This window comes from Lissotriton vulgaris, chromosome 9, assembly GCF_964263255.1.
Source record: "Lissotriton vulgaris chromosome 9, aLisVul1.2, whole genome shotgun sequence".
Lineage (NCBI taxonomy): Eukaryota > Metazoa > Chordata > Amphibia > Caudata > Salamandridae > Lissotriton > Lissotriton vulgaris.
The window spans coordinates 334,010,572-334,033,786 of NC_141697.1; the positions used below are offsets into that span (position 1 = coordinate 334,010,572).

The following is a 23,215-nucleotide window of genomic DNA, read 5'->3' on the forward strand; positions in this document are numbered from 1 at the left end:
TTCACAATAAGTTAGTCTGGCCCCCTGTACTTGACATTACTTTTCAAAATAACCAGATCAAAATTGCGTATTCTAACATGATTTTTCCCAACAAACCAATAAGGTCATTAGCCTTAACCATTGCCTTGACGACATAATCAACACAGGATTACTGAAGTGCACGTTGAACTGGCAACCATCAACTCTACAGTTTTAGAATTGCACGTATATATACAGTTAGAGTAATCAAAACAATATACAACCTCTCTCAAAAGGGACTAACCAGGCTTTTAACAGTTAAAATCTACCCTTTGGGTTTTTAGACAGAATGACCTATATCAAAACCCTCACCTCCAATGGTAACCTATGAGCAAAATATTGGTCTTTAGCCTGTAACACAGTGTGATAATAATCCACCGTTAAAGACCTATTGGTTTTCACAAATGCTTCTCATAATAAATAAGCCAGGCCTACTACCTTTGCCTTAATTCCTCATAATTAACAGGTCAGACATGTGGCATTTAACATCACTTTTCTCAATGAACCAATCAGGCCCTGCAGACATTATCACTGCCATCTCACCATAATAAACCCAGGCCTACTGCTTTCCCACAAAGCAACCATTGGACAAATCTTTACACTGCATTCCGGTTGGCACAGCAGTATACACCCCTTCTGAGAAGATTAACAAGCATTATCAAAATGAAAAGCTTCTAACCCTGGGGTTTGACCGATGGGGTGACAAAGACCAAAGTCCTTTGCCTACTGAAGTAATCTGTGAGATCCCTTACAAAACAATACCTGTTTACAGGCTTTAACGCTGCTTTATAAGACTTAACCCATAAACGCCTACTTAATCCAGCCTAGGTTGTCCTAGCGGGCAAACATCACGCATGTAGTCGTCAAATGAAAAGAATGTACAAAATAACAACTGCCAAAACAACATACAACCCCTATTAACGCTGCCTAACAAGAATTCTCACAAGCTCCGTCAGAGTGGGTTAACCAACACCAAAACCATTCGGCTGTTGGCTTTAATTTATGATTTTACATAAGACATACTGCCTTTGTTGCAACATTTGAACAGTCAATGGCATCCAATATAATATTTCACAGTGAACCAATCAAGCATTTAGCCTAATCATTGGCTTGTTGCCATCAACAACTCAGGCCTACCGGGCTGAACGTTAGCGTTTCCACAAGGCAACCAAAAGCCGTACAATATGCAGCCCCTCCTAATTTGGCTTATAAAGTATGTCACAGTGAAAGTCTTCTACGCCTATGGTTTGTCAGAGGGTCTAACCAATACCAGCTTCCTTGCCTTCTATGGTAGTCTGTGAGATTTCATGAAACAAAATACCAGTCTTCCATGTTTAACACCGTGCAGTAACAGACCACTCTTAACCCTTTCCACGCGGGGCTAATTCCCTGGCGGTGTGGGCGGAAGGGGGGCCGTGCGCCGAGCCGCGGTGCTCGTGACGAGCCCAGCTCGTCATGCTACACAGTGGAGCTGTGCTCATGACGAGCTGAGCTCGTCACGACTCCACCCACTCCTGTGGAACACCCGCACAGGAGGGGAATTTGCCACGCGTGGGGTGTTCCGCAGCAGTTAAAGACTGTGCCTCATAACGAGCTGAGCTCGTCAGAAGCGCAGAAGGGGTTAAATGCCTACTGTATCAAACAGATGCTTGCACAATAAATATATCAGGCTTACTGCCTTTATTGCAACTTTTCTTAATTTACTTATCAAACCTATAGTTTGATCTAAGCTTTGTCACATTAACCAACAGGGTCCTGCTTAACTGAGCATAGACTTCTCCAAGAGGCAAAAAGTACTATTTACGCATTTCTTTTCAGTGGATGCACACAACATCTGCCCAATCAAATGATGTACGCAAGGCAATCAGCATGTGGGGGAAGCAAAAGCCCCCCTCTCAGTAGTGCTTTTTAAAGTTGTTTTTAAATTGATCACATAAGGTCTGGTGGTAGCTGTGCTGTGAAGGAAGACTAAAAATTGACTTTCGTTAGTGACCTTGTTGCTGTAGCCCCGCCCTTTCATAGATTTCAAGGAGAGCTCATTTTGCCAGACACCACAGGAAAATATTAAACAATTCTCTTCCTGAGCAGTTACCAGAGCATTATCTTAGAACCAATTCGCAAGAAACATCCAAAAAATATCAAAACAAATCAGAAGAAATGAATCCAGTATTATTCAACAACTTCTTCTTTATTTTTCTTCTTTCCAGTCACTCAGTACTTTTTTCTTTTCTTTTCCTTTTGCCAACACGTGTTTCGTCCTAACTACATACAGTTAACGGACTTCGTCAGGGCTAAAGAAAAATTAAACAATTATAAAATTACTAAAATTCATAAAAGTTTATATAATATAGTATCATCAACATAATACTAAACAATTTATAAGATATAGTCATTTTTGCGATGCGATTAGGAGTCTATTATGGTGGAACTCGCTCTTTACATCCGCAACAAAGGGAAATTAAAAGTTCATTCATCTGTAATGTTCACATCCAGAAACATTACTAATAATTTCCATCATAAAAAATCATATTCACATATTTACAAGTTAAGAAATCATGGTTTCAAAGTTTCATGGGAAAATATATAAATAATTTTTGAAGCAGTTTGGGATTTTGGTTATATCTGATCTGTCAGTGGGCCTGATTAAATGGCTGCAGTTTGTACACTGATTTTCAGGCATCTATGAAGTTTTACAAGGATTAACCCGGTGCTACATTACAGATACACTATACAGCGCACCCTTAAGTGTCTGCACCGGGCGCCGAATGGAATAGTGTGTCGTATCACAGCTTCTCTTCCAGGGGATCCTCATCAATAGTCATAAGCATTAGAATATTCCCGCCCATGCGCGGGACCCCGGAAACAATAAATTATATGTGCCCCACATATACATATACATATATATATAAATATATATATATATAAAATTAAGCAATTGCAGCCAAATAAAACAGTAGAGCTGGAATATGCTGTGAAGAATTTCCACCACACATGTGTATTAGCATTAGAAACATGAGAAACAACGCCAATGCTTGTTTAGAAACTGTTTTAATGCTTAGAAAGCAGTAGAAATTCTTATAACACACTGTAAGCATATACAGCTCCCAGGCTGCATTGCAAATACCCAGTCTAAAAAGGCTGAAAAGCTAACTGTAGCTGCATGTACCAAAACTGACGCTGTGCCTTTAAGGCACCTCTGCCCCTAGCTTCCCATCATGCCTCAGGGGTTACAGTTAGGTCAGTTGTTCTTTCCGGCTCCTTCAGGAAGGACCCTGGATACACAGCTCCACATTTTTTCTGCCTTTTTCAGTCAGAAAATCTTCAAAAGAAGAATTTTTTGATTTACTTTGACTTTTAACATCAGGGTCAAGTAAATAACTGCCTAGCAGTCGAATTTTTGTGAGGTTTTCCTGTCAGGATGCCCTCATTATTTGATGATTGCCCTTCTTGTGGCCACAAGAAGGCAAAAACAGACTCTCATGAGGTCTGTATTTTATGCTTGCCAGAAGATCATGATCCAAAAGACTGCTCTCATTGTCAAAATCTGTCTGACAGGACTTTAAAAGACAGAGAGAGGAACAGGCTCTATGGTCTGGCCCAGAGATCCATGAGGGGAAGATCTACAGAGAGGAAGAGTTCAAAGAGACCCAGAACTCCCTCCAAAGGCAAGTCAGAGCGTCCATCAACCTCAGCGCCGGGTTCGGCGCTGAAAAAACGACATCTGATGGACAGTTCGAAAGAAAAAGCTCAGTCGACGTCGGGACCGGCGTCGATGAGGAAATCGTCGTCGAAAAGAGGTTCACCGACGTCGAAGAAAGCTCCGCCGTCGTCAACTAGGCGACGATCGGCGTCGAGAGAAGCCACGAGATCTCCGTCGACGAGAAGATCGGCGTCAAGACGTAAGTCAACTCCGCCGCCGTCAACCAGGCGACGGTCGGCGTCGAGAGACAGAATACACTCGCCGTCGTCTCAATGTCGACAGGCTTCGAAGAGTGTGACACCTCCGCCGACGTCTCCACGGAGGCGCTCGGCGTCGAGGAGCAAGAGCCCCCTCGGACGATCGTCGTCGAGGAAGGGATCATCGTCGAAGGCGTGTCGGCGCTCGACGTCGAGGATGTCCAATCCTCCGCCGTCACCACATGCCAGGTCGACATCAAGGGCATCGTCGACGACAGGACACCGTCGATTGCCATCTCCGTCGCCGACAGACCAACGTCGGCCAATGTCGAGACCTCCGTCGACGGCAGGGCAACGCCGTTCGACGTCGAGACCTCCGTCGACGGCAGGGCAACACCAGACGTCGAGACCTCCGTCGAAGGCAGGGCGACGCCATTCGACGTCGAGAGAGAAGACTACGTCATCGGCTCGACATCACAGGTCGACGTCGAGAGAACACAGGTCGTCGCCGAGGCGTTCGTCGTCGAAGGTTGTCACTCCGTCGACGCCGCAGAGGCGTTCAACGTCAAGGGAAAGACTTTTAAGGCGTCTTCCAACACCGGTGAGACGAAAATCCTCTTCAGTGCCTTCAACTATTTTGGTGACTCAATCGGCTTCTCACCATTCCTCCTCAAGTACCTCTAGCTCATCGAGGTCCTCTTCCAGGAGTAGAAGTCCGTTGCCCCAACGAAAGGCAACACTCTCGCCAAGATGGTATGCTCCGTTGAGCAATTGGAAGGATTCTGGAGCGACGGAGAGGCTGCAAAGATATGTAAGCCCACTCCACAGGTCACCTCTTCAGAGACTGATAGAAGAGGCAGACAGACAGAGTCCTAGCAAGCACCGATCACGCTCTCGGGAGAGGAGAGCGGAAAGGTCGCATACCCCCAGGGTCTCCCGACCACCACGGAGGGAGCATCCCAGGTCCAGAACACCGAGAAGGGAGGTACGAACTGAGAGGTCGAGATCTCCACGAAGGGAGCATCGGAGAGAATCACGCTCTCCTCGAAGGGAAGATCGACCGAGAAGATCGCCAGTGAGGAAGGAAAAATCTCACCACAGGAGAAGGAGAACGCCATCATCCTCCTCCTCATCTTCTTCGAGATCTTCTAAAAGGGATTACTCCCCAACGCTGGCAGACAGCCCTCGCTCCAGAGCTTCCCCGCTTGACGACGTCAACACATATCTGGACGTTTTACAAAGGGGCGCTCACAAACTTCAAATAGAAATGGCTGTCCCAGAAGTTTCCACTACTGTGATTTTTGAGACCCTTCGTCACAAATCATATTCACGGCCTTTGCTCCCATTGGTTCCAGGGATAATGGACCCAATCAAGGAGGTTTTCCTCACGCCAGCAGCGATCAGGGCGGTACCGGCACGTATCCAGAAAAAGTATAGGCCGGCCGACTCAGATCCAATCTTTGTTAAAGGAGAGCCTGCGGCGGACTCAGTTATCGTAGCCTCAGCTAAGAAGAATCACACAGTCGCTCCTTCTTCTTCAGTTCCTCCTGACAAGGACAGCAAGACCCAAGATTCTTGGGGACGCAGAGTGTGCAGCACAGCAGCTTCATCCCTGAAAGTCTCTAGTGCATCAGCACTTCTCGGCAGGTACGATAGAGCTCTGTGGGACTCCATGGAACGATTCAAAGAGAAATTGCCCAAGGAGGACCAGAAGGACTTTGAGGAAACAGTGACGGAGGGCTGTTTGGTGGCAAACCAAATGATTAGTTCATCTGCAGATAACGCCCTTCTAGCAGGCCACGCCTACTCACATGGGGTATGTGCGAGGAGATCTTCTTGGTTGCGTTTAACTGGTCTCAAACCGGATGCCCAGCAACGCATCCTCAATCTGCCCTTCTCAGGATCTTCACTCTTTGGGGAACATGCCGATCAGGAAATGACCCGCATGAAAACCGAATTGGACACGGTGAAGGCGGTTGGTCTGGAGAAGAAGAAAGAGCCGTTCAAGCGACGCTTCAAGACCAACAAGAACCGGGGAGGCCAACAGAGGGTTCAAACCCCTCAATGGTCTCAGAACAAGCCACAAGGGAAGACACAATATAGAGGAGGAAAATCGGGCAGAGGCAGAGGCGGACATCATCAGTCCTCTACCACGCCTAGAGGAGGCAAAGCCTGAGCAGTGGCTTCCTCTGGCGCCGTTACCCACTCCAGTGGGAGGAAGTGCTTCGCAACACCTGGCAGAGTGGGTCAGCATCACAAAAGATCAGTGGGTGCTGAATATACTGCGCAATGGATATGCGCTATGTTTCCGGAAGAGACCACAACCGATTCCTCCAAAAAAGACTCGCTCGTACCATCTAAACCTCCTCATAAGGGAGGTGAGCGTCCTCCTAAAGAAAAACGCAATCGAAGAGGTACCCCCACCCCAAAGGGGGAGAGGAGTGTACTCAAGGTATTTTCTAGTCCCCAAAAGAGACCTAGAGGACAAGTTCAGACCGATTTTGGATCTTCGGACCCTCAACAAGGTGGTGGTCAAAGAGAAGTTTCGCATGCTGGCACTTCATCAGATATGTCCTTATCTACAAATTGGAGATTGGATGTGTTCGGTGGATTTACAGGACGCGTACTTCCACATTCCTATAACACCAGGTCATCGGAAGTACTTGAGGTTTCTGGTAGGGAACAAGCATTACCAGCACAAAGTGCTTCCCTTCGGACTAAAATCCGCACCAAGGGTGTTCACCAAGTGCATGGCAGTGGTAGCGGCATGTCTACACAAAAAAGGTCTTTTTGTGTACCCATATCTAGACGACTGGCTCCTGAAGAGTCCGTCCCCTCGTCAAGCCACCAAAGACTGTCATCTGTGTCTTCAACAACTACACAGGCTTGGGCTCCACGTGAACACAGAAAAGTCAGTCCTGCATCCCACGCAAACTATCCACTATATGGGAGCAGTTCTAGACACAAATTTAGGAAGAGCGTTTCCTTCGCAGGAGAGACTATCTTCCATGGGGCAGAAATGCAGAAAGTTACTTCAGTTTCCTCGTCCAAAGGTGCGAGAAGTAGCGTCTCTACTGGGCTCCATGGCGTCCTGCATCTTCCTAATTCCAAACGCCAGGTTGAGGATGCGACCTCTACAAGAGTCTGTGGAAGATCAGTGGGACCGAGCGACTGGAGATTGGGAGGATCGAATCATCCTATCTCAAGCAGCACTGACCTCAATACAGTGGTGGACTCGCCCTCGGAATGTCTTGCAGGGAGTCCCTTTTCAGCAACCTCTTCCTTCGCTGTCTGTGGTAACGGACGCATCTCTGGAAGGTTGGGGTGCTCACATGGGTCATCTTCAGATTCAGGGTCGCTGGTCGACCAACCTTCAGACATACCACATCAACATGCTGGAACTTCGAGCAGTTCATCTGGCGCTCAAAGCGTTCCTTCCAGCAATCACAACGGACAAAATCCTGGTTCACAACACTACAACTATGTTCTATCTGAACAAGCAGGGAGGAACTCGGTCTCGCCCTCTGTCTCAGGAGGCCCAGACAATCTGGCACTGGCTTCTGGCTCGGGGACTGTCGGTGGTGGCAGTACACCTTCCAGGCGAGCTAAACACAAAAGCGGACGCACTCAGCAGGCACTTCGAAGATCAGCCAGACTGGGTGCTAAACAACGAAGTAGTCGAAGAACTCTTCCGTTGCTGGGGTCGTCCAGACATAGATTTATTCGCGGACGACGAAAACGCCAAATGCCACGCCTTCGCGTCCAGGTTCCACCGGCCAGGGACACAAGGGAACGCTCTCCTGCTGGAGTGGACAGGAATGTTCGCCTATGCGTTTCCTCCTCTGGCACTGATTCCGAAGGTGGTGGCCAAGCTCATCAGATCGAGCATGGACATGATCCTAGTTGCTCCGAATTGGCCGCGACAATGGTGGTATCCAGACCTATTACATCTGTCGCTGTGTCCACACAGACGTCTGCCGTGCAGGCCAGACCTGTTGAGCAAAATGAACGGGAGGATCCTGCATCCCAACCTCCCGTCGCTGAACCTGACTGCATGGCTCCTGAGGTCTTGCAATACGGACACCTAAATCTGCCTCCAGAATGTATGACTATTTTAAGAGAGGCAAAGAGACCTTCCACAAGGGCGCCTTATGCGTTCAAGTGGAAAAGATTTTTCATTTGGTGTAAGGACCATGGCTTTGATCCCACCAAAGGACAAGAAGATGTAGTCCTCCCATACCTCCTCTACTTAGCGACATCAGGGTTGAAATACGCTTCTATTAGGGTTCACCTATCTGCCATAGTAGCGTACAGAAAATCACCTACACAAACATCGTTTTTTCAGGTCCCAGTGGTTAAGGATTTCCTTCAGGGATTGAAGAAGGTGTATCCCCCTGTGAGAAATCCTTCTCCTCCCTGGGAGTTGAACCTGGTTCTCTCCAGGCGGATGTCTACACCGTTTGAGCCTATACACAAGGCCTCCTTGCAGCATCTCACTTGGAAGGCGGCCTTCTTGGTGGCAATAACCTCTGCGCGCAGGGTTAGCGAGATTCAAGCACTCTGCACCAAGGAACCTTACACTGTGTTTCACCACAATAGAGTGGTAATGAGGGCTCACCCGTCTTTCCTTCCAAAAGTGGTATCGGATTTTCATATAAACCAAACGATTACCCTTCCTTCGTTCTTTCCTAACCCATCGACCCCAGCTGAGAGGTCGTTGCACTCGTTAGATCTTAAACGGGTGCTAAAGTTTTACCTAGAAAGAACGAAGGGCACCAGAAAGACAGACCAACTCTTTGTCAATTATGGTTCAATGAGGACCGGGTTTGCAGCAGCCAAAAGGTCCATCTCCAGATGGATTGTCTCATGTATCAAACTAGCATACCAGCTGGCTGGCAAACCTTTGTTACACTCACCCAAAGCTCATTCCACTAGAGGGAAGGCAGCCACAATAGCATTTTTACATGACATTCCCATGTCAGAAATTTGCAAGGCTGCGACATGGAAATCAGTCCATACCTTTACAAGGCATTATTGCCTAGAGTCTGATTCCAGAGCGGATTCTCAAGTAGGGCAAGCCTCCTTGAGAAACCTATTTGGGTAGAATAAGGCCTACTTTTGGGCCTACGACTATGAATGTTATCTGTTGATTTCTTTGCCCGCAGGGATGAGGTGAGGCTCGCTACTCTATTCTAATGCTTATGACTATTGATGAGGATCCCCTGGAAGAGAAGGATTAGTTACTTACCTGTAATCCTAGTTCTCTTCCAGGGGTATCCTCATCAAAGTCATAAGCAACCCTCCCGCCTCCCCGGGCAAAGGACTTTGTTTATTAAATAGGAGATGTTTTAACCTGTTATTACCATGGTTTGGTTTTCAGTCTCCGAAAAGAACAACTGACCTAACTGTAACCCCTGAGGCATGATGGGAAGCTAGGGGCAGAGGTGCCTTAAAGGCACAGCGTCAGTTTTGGTACATGCAGCTACAGTTAGCTTTTCAGTCTTTTTAGACTGGGTATTTGCAATGCAGCCTGGGAGCTGTATATGCTTACAGTGTGTTATAAGAATTTCTACTGCTTTCTAAGCATTAAAACAGTTTCTAAACAAGCATTGGTGTTGTTTCTCATGTTTCTAATGCTAATGCACATGTATGGTGGAAATTCTTCACAGCATATTCCAGCTCTACTGTTTTATTTGGCTGCAATTGCTTAATTTTATATATATATATATTTATATATATATGTATATGTATATGTGGGGCACATATAATATATTGTTTCTGGGGTCCCGCGCATGGGCGGGAATATTCTAATGCTTATGACTTTGATGAGGATACCCCTGGAAGAGAACTAGGATTACAGGTAAGTAACTAATCCATATCTGCTATTCCCAACACAGTTGCAAACCGACTCTTTGAAGCCGCCAGTCCGCCTTTCACTTGCTGCAGCAGCCTGGCCTCGGTTTAAAAGGGGGCAGTGATTCCCCTGTATGTGAATACATTGAATGACTGTACCGTCCTGCCAGAGAGTGCCTGTGGAGTCCTCAGGACATTCACTGCACCTTCGTGGACCACACTGACTGTGCACCAACTCTACGTGGCGCACAGTCAGGGTTCTTCGCGATGGCTCCTTTGCCTCTGCTCCTTTCTTTAAAGAGGTGAGTGTACAAAGGACTCCTTTATTTGCTGGGGGACTATGTATCCATGCAAATGAGGACAGCCCCCCGTGGCGCTATGGTGAAGGGGTCCCAGATGCTAGTGCAGCCTCTTCTGTAATATAGATCATACTGGTGCAAATGTGCATATTGGCGATGGGGCAGTGCAAACATCTGAAACCCCTTCTGCAATTAAAGAAATCCTTGAAAGTGAAAAAAGGAGGCAAAATGCCCATTGTGCCACTAGGGCAAAATGTATAATACAGCCCTATATGTTTGTCGCTTGCAGTTGAGGAAGTAAAGCAATACTTTTTGTACAGTACTATGGATAGATGTTGAGGTGTTGATGGCCTAGTGCATCAGTGATACTCCTTTTGAGGCGAAGGTAAATGCACATTTCAATGCAAGGACCTTGGAAATATGAACTTTTGTTAAGATGTACATGGCTGCCCCAGCTCTTTTCTCAGTTTCCTCTTATTGAGGAAGGGAATCTCTTCTGCTTTTCAACCATATAATAGGCATTGCAGAAAAGATGATTGGTGAAGTAGCCACTGTGGACTTTCGCAAATCAAATGTCCTCTTGTTATCAGAAAAGGTATTGTATTCAACTCGTTTGAGGCTTTGGGTATCTTTCTGTGTTTAAGTTCTTTCCCTCGCAGAACCAGAGAAAAAAAGTTCCTATTGTACATTAACATCATCTTGTCCTTGCTCTGCTCCATCCCCATCAGTAAACAAGGCATCCTTTCACATTGTAACTTCTTCTGGCCAATCAGTGCTTCTAATGGTCCCTTTCACTGTTATTCTTCCTTGCCATACCGCACCACGCCACAAACACGAGTAATGACATTTGTTTGCTTCTTGGCTTTCCAGTATTTCAAGTCATTTTCTTTGTCCTGAGTCACAACTTCATATAGAGTCAACATGCATCATATACACCATTTCCTCTCCAAGTGATCCATAAGGTTAAATGGAATTTAATTTGGAGTCTCTGTGCAGGAACGTTTGACTTTTGTGATCTTGAAGACAACCCCTTATAACCTTCATTTATTTATTGTTATTGTAAAAACACATGGAAAAATTGTGGAACAAATTTTAAGGGCCATAGTGGCCCCCTCAAAACAAATATTTTCACCAGAAGGAAGGGTGACCTAATGTTGGATGCAAACCATTACTATAGTCTAGGACTTCTGGAAATGGTTGAGCAAATCCATGCACAACAGTACATGTAGGGGTTTAGTCTTGCTGCAAAGTGGTTAACTTTGAGATTTTTCCCCCTAGTGATTCTGGACGAGGGAGCAGTCTTTTGGACCGAACCATAGCCGACAGACGGCAGCTCAACACAATAACCTTACCAGATTTCAGTGATCCTGAGACAGGTAGGAATTAACTGCTAATAAATGAAAGGTAAAGGCATAGTGCCATCCGTTCTCTAACCACCCCTGTTGTATGATGCATACATTTAAGATGTTTAATAATATGTTCCAAAATTAAAGTTCTGAGCTAAGAAAGTATTTCTTGTATTAGTAAGGTATCTCTCTTACGGTTCCTTTTTTGAATGCATTTAAAAGGGAAATATTGCCGATCTAATTATACAATATTGCTATGAAGCAGAAATAGTTTTGATTTGCTTTCCTTTTTTTCTGTTTTGTGGCTATTACATCTGTTCTCGTGGTGTTCTAAGGTAAATATATCTAGCCATATTTTATAAGAGTTAAATTCATATTGAGGTACAATGTCTAAAATATAAGTTCAAGCAATTCCCCAGTATGTACACCAAAAGCTACTTCAGGCACCATGATTCTTCTGGTGCTTTACATCCTTCGAGACCTGCTTCTTCAGATTACATCAATTTGTCATTTAAAAAATATCCCTTTAAAAGAGGAAAGAGAACAGATTCTTGCCATTGCTGGAGATCAGTAACAACTGTAAGAAGCAGTAAAGAGATTGTCTCATGTCTACTCTCATACAATTGCTTCTACATGGTGTTCCTAACACAGCTTACGCTCTAGCATTTGGCTGTCAATGGACACATTTTGTATTGACAGGTGAGGTGGTGTGGTATCCTCCATGTCCCTAGAAATTAAAAAAATAAATGTCCTTGTTTCTGCTTATGCTAACCATATCTCACCCAGCAAATCACCTCTTAGAGTTCCTGATATCTTGTAGCAAGTTGGTCATTATAAGGAGTCAGGATCCATGACAGAGTTTTCAAGAAAAGAGGACCACTCAATGTGCCACATACTTTCGTACTTCGTTATTGTGAACTGATGCTGTTAGCTTCTGAAACAATAGCTTGCTAATCATTTTTCTTTCAGCAATTTGAGAGCTTTGTATTTGAAAGCTATACATAGGTTAATTTGCAAAAACAGTTGGTTATTAATATTTCCCAAACTGTAAGCCCATTGATTTGTAAACAGTAAGAGTGATATATGTCTACTAGTAGTATGATCTCCTTAACTTTCATGACCATTCCATTCACTTTGCTCTAGTAGATCTTGGCCACATCTTTACCCCTGCAAAGCCCCTTCATATTTCAAGGGTCCCTTTTCCATTGTAGACAGGAGATACTTTTACATACTTGAAGATGTCCCTCTCCAAATTGGTAGTGTCACATTTTCAGAAGATACCTACTCCCTTCTTAATTTAGCCATTCAGTGCGTGGCCAGTGAAACCCTCTTGAGCTACCCTCCTCTCCTGCTTCACCCCTTTGAGTTCTCATATATTATGAACTTCCCAGTATGGAACAAAGTTTGAACTCCTTTTTCAGCTCTCTTCTGGATATTTTTTGGATATTTGAGGACACCTGTACTGGGATATCAACTTGGGTCAGAATAATTAATTAATTGACAAGGCCTTCATCTTGGTGGAAGTAATTCTGCGCATCCATGAACGGATGAGTCTTCCCATCTCCTAAAGTCCTTAGTGATAACTCATAAAATTGAATAGTGATTAAGTCCATGCACCTTCTGACGTTTCCTGGGAATCCACACTTCTTAGATATTTTACTTTCCTCCTTTAGAAGTCTATTCCATACTTTTCCAAATTCTGATTTTTACCAACACTTTGGGTATTGTTGATTTTTTATTTTAATCAGCAATCAAAATAGAGCCTCAAATCTACCCATCTCCTTTAAAACATCAGAGATCTTTTTTTAGGGTTTCAACATATAGTAGGAAGTGGTCTGTGAATACAGCCATTATGTTCTGAGTTTTTAGAGCCTTTTCAACCAGATGGAGTTTTGTAATCCGCTAAATAAATCAGTTGTCTACTGTGTAATATCAGCTCTTTGCCTTTCCAGAATCAACTTCCCTAGCCACCCTATCCCCATGGACAAATCTAGGTTTCTACTGAGGAGTGAAATTGTCCTAAAGAATGAAAATTGCACAGGATCAGTTGATCCTTAAATGCCATGTAAAAATGTCCTGTGTTACTGTCCCTTTACGTGGATTTGCCTATTGCTGTCACCTTGATTGCTTTAATAATAGTTATTTCCACATACCTCTTCTCTCAGTCGCCCTGCTCATTGATGGAAAACTAATTGCCTTATATATTATTTTTTAATGTCCTTGATACTGGTCTTTTCTTGAGGTGTATGGAGATTTATGAAGCAGCTTGGATTCCACTGCATTTAATCTTTGGTTTGTGATAATCCTACTGAAAATCCTAAGGGCCATCCTCTCTCTCTTTTGTTTCCTTAATAACTGGGCTAAAAGTCTATTGACTTGTCTTGCTCTTCACTGCATTTCTGTCTTATAAATATGGATTTCATGTCGCCCCTTTCCATTGAGAATTCCCAACCAACAAGTTGCAAGACTTGGGGTATTGTTGCTTTTTTATTTTAATCAGCAATCAAAATAGAAAACCTAGTGACTTTGGATCTTCTGTCCCCATGCCCAGCTCAATTTCTAAGTTCTATACTTATTTCTCTAAGCTGCTTCTCCTTCAGTTGGGTAGATGCCTTTCATTTTTCCTCCCGATCAAGTTAAAGCGCCATTGATAGGTCTACCTAAATCTGCCAAACCTAGAGAGATAGCCGAATTTCTTCATTGACCCCAACCTGTCTAAAAATGGATCCATACAACATTAGAAATACTGCCCCATTGGATCCATCGCCCCACATATTGTAAAAGGGCTGCAGCTGAGTAATTCAAGCTGACCTTAACCAATAGACATTTTTCTTAACACATCTTCTGAGCTCCTTTTTACTTCTAGGAAAGTGAAGACCATCTCTTTGTTTGGGAGTATAGCCACACTTCTCTTTTTACTCTCTCTGTAAGACCCGAGACCCTCACTCTATTCTTACATCTTTGTGGGTGGTTTATTGTCCCTTCCTGCCATGCACCTCCGGGAAGAGAACTCCCAGACCTTGCTTTCTACATTCTCTTCTCACTGCCAGTCTCTTGGTGGAAGGATTTAACCCTTTTACATTCAGGGAACTCACACAAAGGGTTTTCATACTTCTCTTACCATTATCGTACCAAACCAATTTGGATCCCGTTGCACCCTGCCCACCCCCAACAGCTCCCTATCTCTGTAGTTCACCCAACCATGCATGGTCCTCTCCTGCCCTCAATAACACTACTGCTTTGGTGCCATGAGTTTCAGCGTTTAACAACTGAAAAATTAAAATGCACAAACATTCATCCAAAAATTACTTCTCTGTTGTACTCACTCGTGCTGATGGCTCAAATTGATATATTCTGTTGGGGTGGGCGTAATTTGTGTAGTCGTGCTACGCAAAATTCTGCGAAACGGTAAGAAATCTCTGCGAACACGCAGAATTTCCGCGAACACATGGAATTGCTTGTTCTCAATGCTTTTTTCCTGTTCGCGATCGCTGTTTGCGTGCTCGGGTGGAAATATCTCGTGAACACGCACTTTGAGAACTCAAACAAGCAAAAAATTCCGCGAAGCTGCGGAACGTAGAATTTTGGGCAATTTCGCATTCTCCGTGGAACGCGAAATTACCCAAATTCCGAGAGCGGAACGGTATTTACCGCCCAGGCCTAATAATCTGCCAAAGTGCCATCCTACAGCCCTTTTGCCTGAGGAAGCCAGTGTAGTCAAGAGCGTCACTAAATGGATTTAGCCAAAATGGAGACAATGTTGCATCTGGTTAGAACCTTAAGTTGTGACTGGTGAGAACCTTAATATTGAAAGTTACTCAAACTTAATTTTCTGAATATTATTCTGTAATCACAGAAGTCGTGCTGATTAAACCAACAATAAGTGTTTGCCTATTTGAAGGCAGTGTTCTAATGCTGATTCGTAGGGAAAAGCCCTTCTGTTCCGAAGTGTTTAGTTTACTAATTGAAAACGAACTGTCGCTAGTTTACTTTTTTTAATGCTTAAAATATATTTGTTATGGTGAAGAAAATAATACAAGGAAATCACCAGAGCAAAAAATGACTACCTGCTTTTATAGGTTTTATCAGATTTGCAAATAATTGCGTTGGTATTTAGTTAATGTATTTAGACTCAACACATTGCACCTTTTCATTTGAAATCCATTTGCTGTTTCAGTGCTGGCTTTTACGATCCTTTGTTGTGGGATACATCAGCACGCCTCCGCTCTAAAACCTGATGGGAACTTATTTGTCTTGACCGTTCTCTCTCATTGGAGACAGAGATGGACAGGATAATGTATGGTGGTGCAACACGAGGCTATATTTCACTCAAATGGTCTACTGCCATAAACTCTGAAGCCCACGCAAAGGATCTTGGGGTTTATGCAGCTGCAGAAAACTGTCTGTTCTGTCTGACAGACGATAGCAGAAGAACTAGAGCAGAGAAAAATCTCTGACATCAGACCAGGGTTCTCATTTCTTGAGTGAAAAGGTATAACAAGTCTTGTTATGAAGTTTCTTTCATGTTGGGCACTTGCATATAAATATGTGCTCACTTATATACATGATCAGTGAAGAATTACAAAACATTTAAGTCGGAGTTGTCCAGTGTAGCTTCGGGAGAGGTGTATCCATGCTCGATTTTTGAGGTATCCCCATACAATAACATTGCACACAATTACTCTAAACAGCAGAGATTTGCATCATGTGTGGCTATCCTAAAAACCTGGCATGGATCCAGTCTTCTTCGAACCGACGTTGAACATTTCCCAGTTGAGTATTATTCCTGGTGGTGATGTCATGACCATGTCACATAAGAATCTGTTGTGATATGTTAGATTTCATCTAGAAGACTGCATATTACACTAAAGGATTTCTTTGCAGATTAATCTAAATATTGGACATGCGCTAGAGATGTTTGAACTGTCACACAAATGTGCGGAACTCAAATGTTTTTCTCAATTGCATGCTCTTAAAAGTTACATTATTACCATTGAAATGTACGAGCCAGCTTTTTCTGTTTCATTACATCCCTTGGCACTTCATTACATGTCATTGTTTTCCTTTGTCGTTTTTTCTTTCACCTTTCTAGCTTCTGATTCCTCTTCTCCCTCCAGGACAGAGTCTCCTCTCCACCTGTTTGTGTCTTCTCATCTTCCTCACTTTCGTCCCCAACCTGACACCTTCCTCCGATCCCACCCATTCTATGAACGTGTGCTCCTCGGCTCCTGCGAACCTCCTCGCTGTAAACTCCTTTTTTTTCTATTTTTGATAGATGCTTTGTGTATGTTCTGAGAGTTCGAATAGTCTGCAAACTGACAGCGTTGTTTTGCATGCGAGAGGTTGAAACAAAACATGATTGGAAAGAGTTATTCCATTCCGTTTTTTTCTATTATTGGCATTATGGGTTAATTCAGGAATGACTCAAACTTGCTCTTTTCCACTGTCAATGGCTTTAAAAGAATATATAGTCCGTGGCTCTCCGTGGATGTATTTTACTAATGAAAGATCATAATTACATAAATGTTCCCCAAGAACAATTTTTTTATAAATCCAAAAAAATTCCACTTTACCATGACCAATGTTAAAATGTAGGGAATTAATGAATTCAGTCAGTTATTTGTGTTTCGAACGAATCTCTTTTAGTTTTAGAAGTTATGTCATCCAACAGGGCCTAGATTAATAATGGTATAGAATTACTCAACAGAATGAGGAAAAATGCGCCCCATGGCCTTTTCCCTAGGTACATGCTATAAAATACTATATACATACATAGATAATGATGAAAGCCTTATGGACCTTAATGATTCATGCAAAATCTAAAGCCTGACAAAGATGGTACCATAAAAAAGGTAGGCTATATTTCTCCACTGCCAATCCTAAATTATCAGCATTCAAGGTTGTGGTGCTCCTTCAGTAAAGTCTGGGGTTTCGGGAATAAATGATATTTAAAAAAAAGGGAAAGATATGAAGATTTATTCTCCCTTTTCCACCTAAATTAACTGTATTATTTATTCAAATACATTACCAACATATAGACAGTTTTATTTAGCAAAATACTTTTTTACTGGACACATGCAAGCGGGTTAGTGTTCTGTGGCGTCCTATACACAAAGTATTAAAATACAGAGTTTCTAGTGCTCTCTAACTCCTTACAATCACTGTATAATGGCACATAATGGCACACTCAATTAATTTATTTACAATTCATCTAATTCTTCCAAATGGAATGCTTGAGAGTGTCTACCTCGAATATTGCTGACCCTCATTGCAGCTTTGTCTACAACTTCATACGGTGCCTTTGTCAGGACCTATATTGTGTTTTCCACAAGAGACTCAAATGTCAGTTCTTAAAATTAATCATTCCAGTCTGCGTAAATTGTACCTTCTCAGCACCTGCCTGTGATTGCTAACTAGTAACAGTGAGCTTGACTGTCTCCAATGTTAATTGTTTGGTGATTAATGAATTAATTTAATGTATTTATTTACTTTATTGTTTCCTAATTTCCATCACAGTTAACAGTGGTAGGCATGTGTTTGCACTGTAAGAGTTTCCCTAATTATCTTATTCTGATAGATTCACAATTTCTGTAAAGTGATAGAATTTAGCAGGTACTTGTATCTTCCTCCTACGTAACATGTTTTGTAATACGTGATAAAAAAATCAATAGGCTATGTAACACAGAATCAAGTTCTGTGCACTGCCATGCCCAGCAGAATGAATGCTGGCTTGCCATAATACATTAAGGAGATGCTAAACAGCAACAGTTTACTGAAGTGGTACATCAAGTAGGGCACTGGTGCAGGGTCGACAAAGATTTTGCCGAGGTGTGTTTTTAGCTGGGCTAGTGTACTCTGGAATCTGCTGTTAGTCATCATCTATAGTGGAACGTGAAGGGTATCATACTCTGTGTACGCAAAGAGGCACCAAGTGAAAGGTCTATCCTAACTTTGGAATTTGCTGGCAGCTCAGCACTCTCCTCCCCTGCGAGATTGCTAAGAATCACGACGTACTGTAGCTACCATGGCTTTGCATGGTGGTTGTAGTAAGTAATATGTTCTTCAACCTGTAAAGATAAGTAGTTTATTCAATGACAGTCATGCCCAAGGCAGTCAGAAAAGCAGCCAGGATAGATCTTGTTCAACTTAACAACCGAACATTCAAGTTGGAGAATGCAGAATAAAAAAGCAAGTGACACATAGAGCAAAGAGAAAGGACTTGAACAAAGTGCATAAGCAACACAACAAAGAATATACAGTTCAGCACAACACTTAGAAGCAGAATAGTGTAACAATCCATTACTACACACGTCTCCTTCTCAGAACTGAAAACATCAAAAAGGCAAAAATAGAGAAGACAACATGATAAAGAAATATAGAAAAATACTAGAATGGCACAACATAATTGAATTATTTGTAATGTAGAACATAATCCTCATACTCTTCGGCATACATTTTTCTCTTATTGGTCGGAGACCTTATTATAACGATCACAATTCAAAGAATAACCTTGTTCATAAAGCTGTCTGAAGGATTGGAAACATAAGGTACTGATGGACTAGCATTGTTAAAAACAAAATCAGGTTCATGACAAAAATTGGAAACTTTATCATGTAAATCAGACCTCACTTAGCAAGTCTTGAAATTCTCCACCAGGTGCCTTTGATTTAAAGTGCCTGAGATTTGCCAGCAACAGCAAAATTAAAACATTTTGAAAGTATGAACTAGCCTTTTTAACATTATTTCAGTGGTCATTTTGACATGGGCACCAACTTTCACCTGAAATATGTACTTAACATCGGAAACATTAGACCTTGCTTGAAATTTCTCATTTTTTTAACAAGTGAATATATATCCTTCTTAGATTTGCAATTTAAATCATCATTTGGAGCCACACTTGGTTTAACCCGGTATGAGATTTCAAGCCTTTCAACATCTCAAAAAGAGTAAAACCCGTTAAATTATGAGATGTGCTACGATATGACCTTACAAGTTTGTCAATATGTTTCTCTACATCCAAATCTATCTTAATTGTCAATTGTACCCCTTCAACCAACACCCTGTTAAACCTCTCAACTAACACATTCATATTTGGAGAATGCAAGGCAGTGGAAGATGTTTAACACCACACCTTTCAACATTCTCAGAAAGTTGATGTGACACCATTATCACTGGTAACAGAAAAAGATCAATGAAAGTCTCTATGGAAAAACGTTCCTAAACATTTGATCACAAAACTCGTGTTAGGTTTAGAAAAGTAATATGTGAGAAGAAGAGCATACCAGCAGCTAAGATTTCCTAAAGACCTAAAATCTGTTTAGTCAGTTCAGACCATGGTGCATCTGTAAATTTGTGAACCTGGGTATCAACAGAACTAAGCGATACAAAAGGGGATGATGGACAGAGCGTTTGAGCAAATCAAACACTCACCCCCAGTCACCTGATCTGGGTTTAATCCATCACCATTCTTTAGCTCACTCAGCCACCCCAGTTCAGACATGGCAATATGCAAATCAGCCTGACCCAGTGCCTCATGGGAACAGCCCAGCCCGAACTGCCAAGCCATGTCTTCCCTGGACCGGAAACAAGCATCCTGGGACCGGTTTCGGATTCATAATCCCAGTGTCCCAATATTTGACCCCAGTGTCAAATATTGCCATGATTCATGGGAACGACCCGTTCACCTCGGGTGATGATAGAGAGAAAGCAACATTCATAATACACAATCTGTACCCGATATATGGAATGAATATTTAAAACCGACATCACAATTGGTGGATTCCCCACCAGATGATTTTTGGTGGTTTCCTTTCTTTAGAGAACAAGTTGCCAAACGTTTCCAACAGCAAACAAGCTATCATTTTGTTTTTTTTATGATTTTAAATAGGAGGGCTGTGAGACCGATTCCAATTGTTGATATATCTGGGAGGAATTGCAGTCATGGAAAACCATGTCACTCATAATCCGCCTGACCACCTAAGCAGACACCTGGATGACACTGGGGAGAGGTTCTCAACTATGTCCAGGTCTAATGTATGGGCTGCAATTCACTGACAATACAAGGTAGGTATAACTGCAAGAAGTAGTCAGACATCGCCACATACATAGAATTTCTGTCAGAACAAAAACAAGGGCAGAAACAAAGAAAGATTATGCAGGGCGGCGATACGTCCCATTCTGTATCCATGGATTGCCCTATAGATATTGCTTCAGTTGGATTCCCACAACTGACAGGGTGAGCGGCTCTTAGATGCTAAGGTTTGTGGAAGACCACACCATTTAGAACCTGTTGTGCAAATAAAAATATTTGATATACCTTACCATGGCGACGCCCTGTTTGGCAGGCACATCAACAACGCCTTGCAAGCAGTCAAGGCTGACTCAGACACTGCAAGATCTTTGGCACATCACAGTTTTGAAAGAAACACCCTCCTTTAGAGGGGCCTGTGGAAGAGATACGTACCCATATCAAGGAGGATACCAGAGGTATCAGACTTACCAGCCCTCTCAAAAGCCCTTAGGCCAGCTTACCAACAGTGACAATGTTTTAATGTTGCTTATGACCATCCTGTGGGAGGATTTTGTTTTCAAAAATGTCCTCTATTGCGGATAATAGCATTGGATAAATAAGTCTTGGTTCTCATAACATATGGTCAGACGTTAGAGTTCACCCAGATTCCTCCAACCATACCTCCAAAATGAGGGCACCCACCTCATCTCCATCTACTTCGGAAGGAAGTGCTAGCTATGCTAACCAAAGGTGCCATGGAGTAGGGTCCACATTCTCAGCACAGGCTTTCCTCACAATGAAAACAAGGGAGTGGCAATTCATCATAGACCTTTGTAATTTAAACAAGTATTTCCAGAAACAATATTTATTTATTTATTTTTGTCCTCTTGCGATGTCTCCCTTTCCAACACGAACACCACATGACAGATCGGAATTTGCCGGATTCGTATTTCCACATACCCATCTATCCCAAACATTGTCTCAAAGTTCTCCCATTTGACTTCAACTCAGCTTCCTGCATTTTTACCTAAGGCCTAGCACCTGTTGCAGCTTTTGTCAGGAAGGAAAGGTTAGTCATCTGGTATTCCCCTATCTCGACAACTGTTTAATAAACGCACCAACAACATTTCAAGCGTCCAAGGCTGCACAGGCTTGCCTAAAGTTGTTTTAGAAACTAGGTCTCCTTGTGAATTATCAAAGATCATCAATTGCTCCATCCAAGAAGATACTGTTCATGGTCCACAACACTAAATACTGCCCAAGACAAAGACTTTCTATCCCAGGACAAGCAATGAAGCCTCATGGAGCTTTCTCTTAAACTATTACAAAAAATGAAATGTTTCAGTGCATCTGTTCAATTAGCTTCTGGGCATGATATCCTCAGCGATCAATCTGATCTCTTTTGCACTCCTAAAAATGAGAGCCTTACAGAAACCGCTACAAAAACAATAGATTCAAACAGAAAGATCATTCAAGGACCTGGTGAACCTCACACTAGGTATGATGAAAAATCTAGCCTGGTGTTCCCAGACCTCTGACCTGTCAGAGGGCCTCACGTTCGTACCTCAAATACCTCACTTTGTAATAACTATGGATGAGTCCCTGGAGAGCTGGGGCGATCATCTACAGAACATGCAAATTCAAGGAAAGTGGTAACCGCACTAGAACATACAATTAAATTACCTAGAACTCAAAGCCATCTAACTCTGTCTCCAAGCTTTACTGCCAATGATAACAGGGTATTCGGTGTTAGTTCGTACAAAGAGTACCACCAGCATGCAATACGTGAGCAAAGCAGCACAAGATCACTGGCTCTGCCCAAGGAAGCTCAGTAAATCTGGAGTTGGCTAACAATGCAGAGAATAACTATTCGACCCAAACATGTTCCCAGGAGTAGCAATCTCTTAGCAGACATGCTAAACAGAACTGGAAACAGCCTCCACGAATGGGAGTTTGTTCAATTGGCACGAAATAGTCTCTTCTTGTTTTGAGGGAACCATATCTAGATCTCTTTGCAACATACAAAATCCGTAAATGTCAGTTGGCATCCACGTCGGGAACATGGAGGAATGCCTGCTGATCAGATGGTCCGCGATCTATGCCTACCTTTTACCCCAATACCTCTAATACCAAGGGTACTGATCAAGATGAAAACAGAGCAGTGTCGCCTCCTTCTGGTAGCCCCCAGGTGACCTATGCAGCATTGGTTCACAGAGCTTCTCCTGATATCTGTATCCAGCCACATTCACCTACCAAAATCCTGAAAACTTTTGACGATGAATCAAAGCGAGGTCAGGTCCTTTATCCTGACCCGACCTCTCTCCTCTTATACGCATGGGATACTAAATTCCATGAATTCAAAGATAATATTCCTCGGTACTTCAGGAATATTCTTTCCAAGTTAAGGCAGCAGCCACAATAAAGACATGTGAACCGTAATGGAAACATTTCTGCTTTGGTGCCAAAAATCAAACCTACATCCTCTACAAGCATAATCTGGCAAATAACTACGCTATCTCCTTTCACTAGCTTAGTTACGATTAATACATTTGTCTATTAAGATACGGATTGCTGCAATATCAAGATATAGACGCTCATCTCATTTTCTCTCTTTCTGCCCTGCAGAATCATCAAATAATTCATCAAAGAATTATTCAGAGTCCTTCCCTTCGGTAAGGGCTCCTTCCCTGGACTGGTACCTGAACATAGTTCCATCCCAACTCATGAAGAGTTCATTCGAACCTATACACCGAGCAGACCTCATATTTCTCATACAGAAGGTCGTCTTGTTA

At 42.9% G+C, this 23,215-nt stretch overlaps 1 protein-coding gene across 4 annotated transcripts in view; it reads left to right on the forward strand.

The window, feature by feature from the left end:
* Nucleotides 1-23,215, forward strand: part of TTC7B (tetratricopeptide repeat domain 7B) — a 1,385,350-nt gene that overhangs the window by 800,204 nt on the left and 561,931 nt on the right. For 2 of the 4 annotated variants that reach the window (XM_086937667.1, XM_086937668.1), the window contains exons 17-18: nt 11,346-11,443; nt 16,506-16,658. In XM_086937667.1, coding sequence (XP_086793793.1) covers nt 11,346-11,443; nt 16,506-16,658 — 251 coding nt within the window. The remainder of the gene's footprint in view (nt 1-11,345; nt 11,444-16,505; nt 16,659-23,215) is intronic. The other 2 variants (XM_086937670.1, XM_086937669.1) reach the window with 1 other exon arrangement.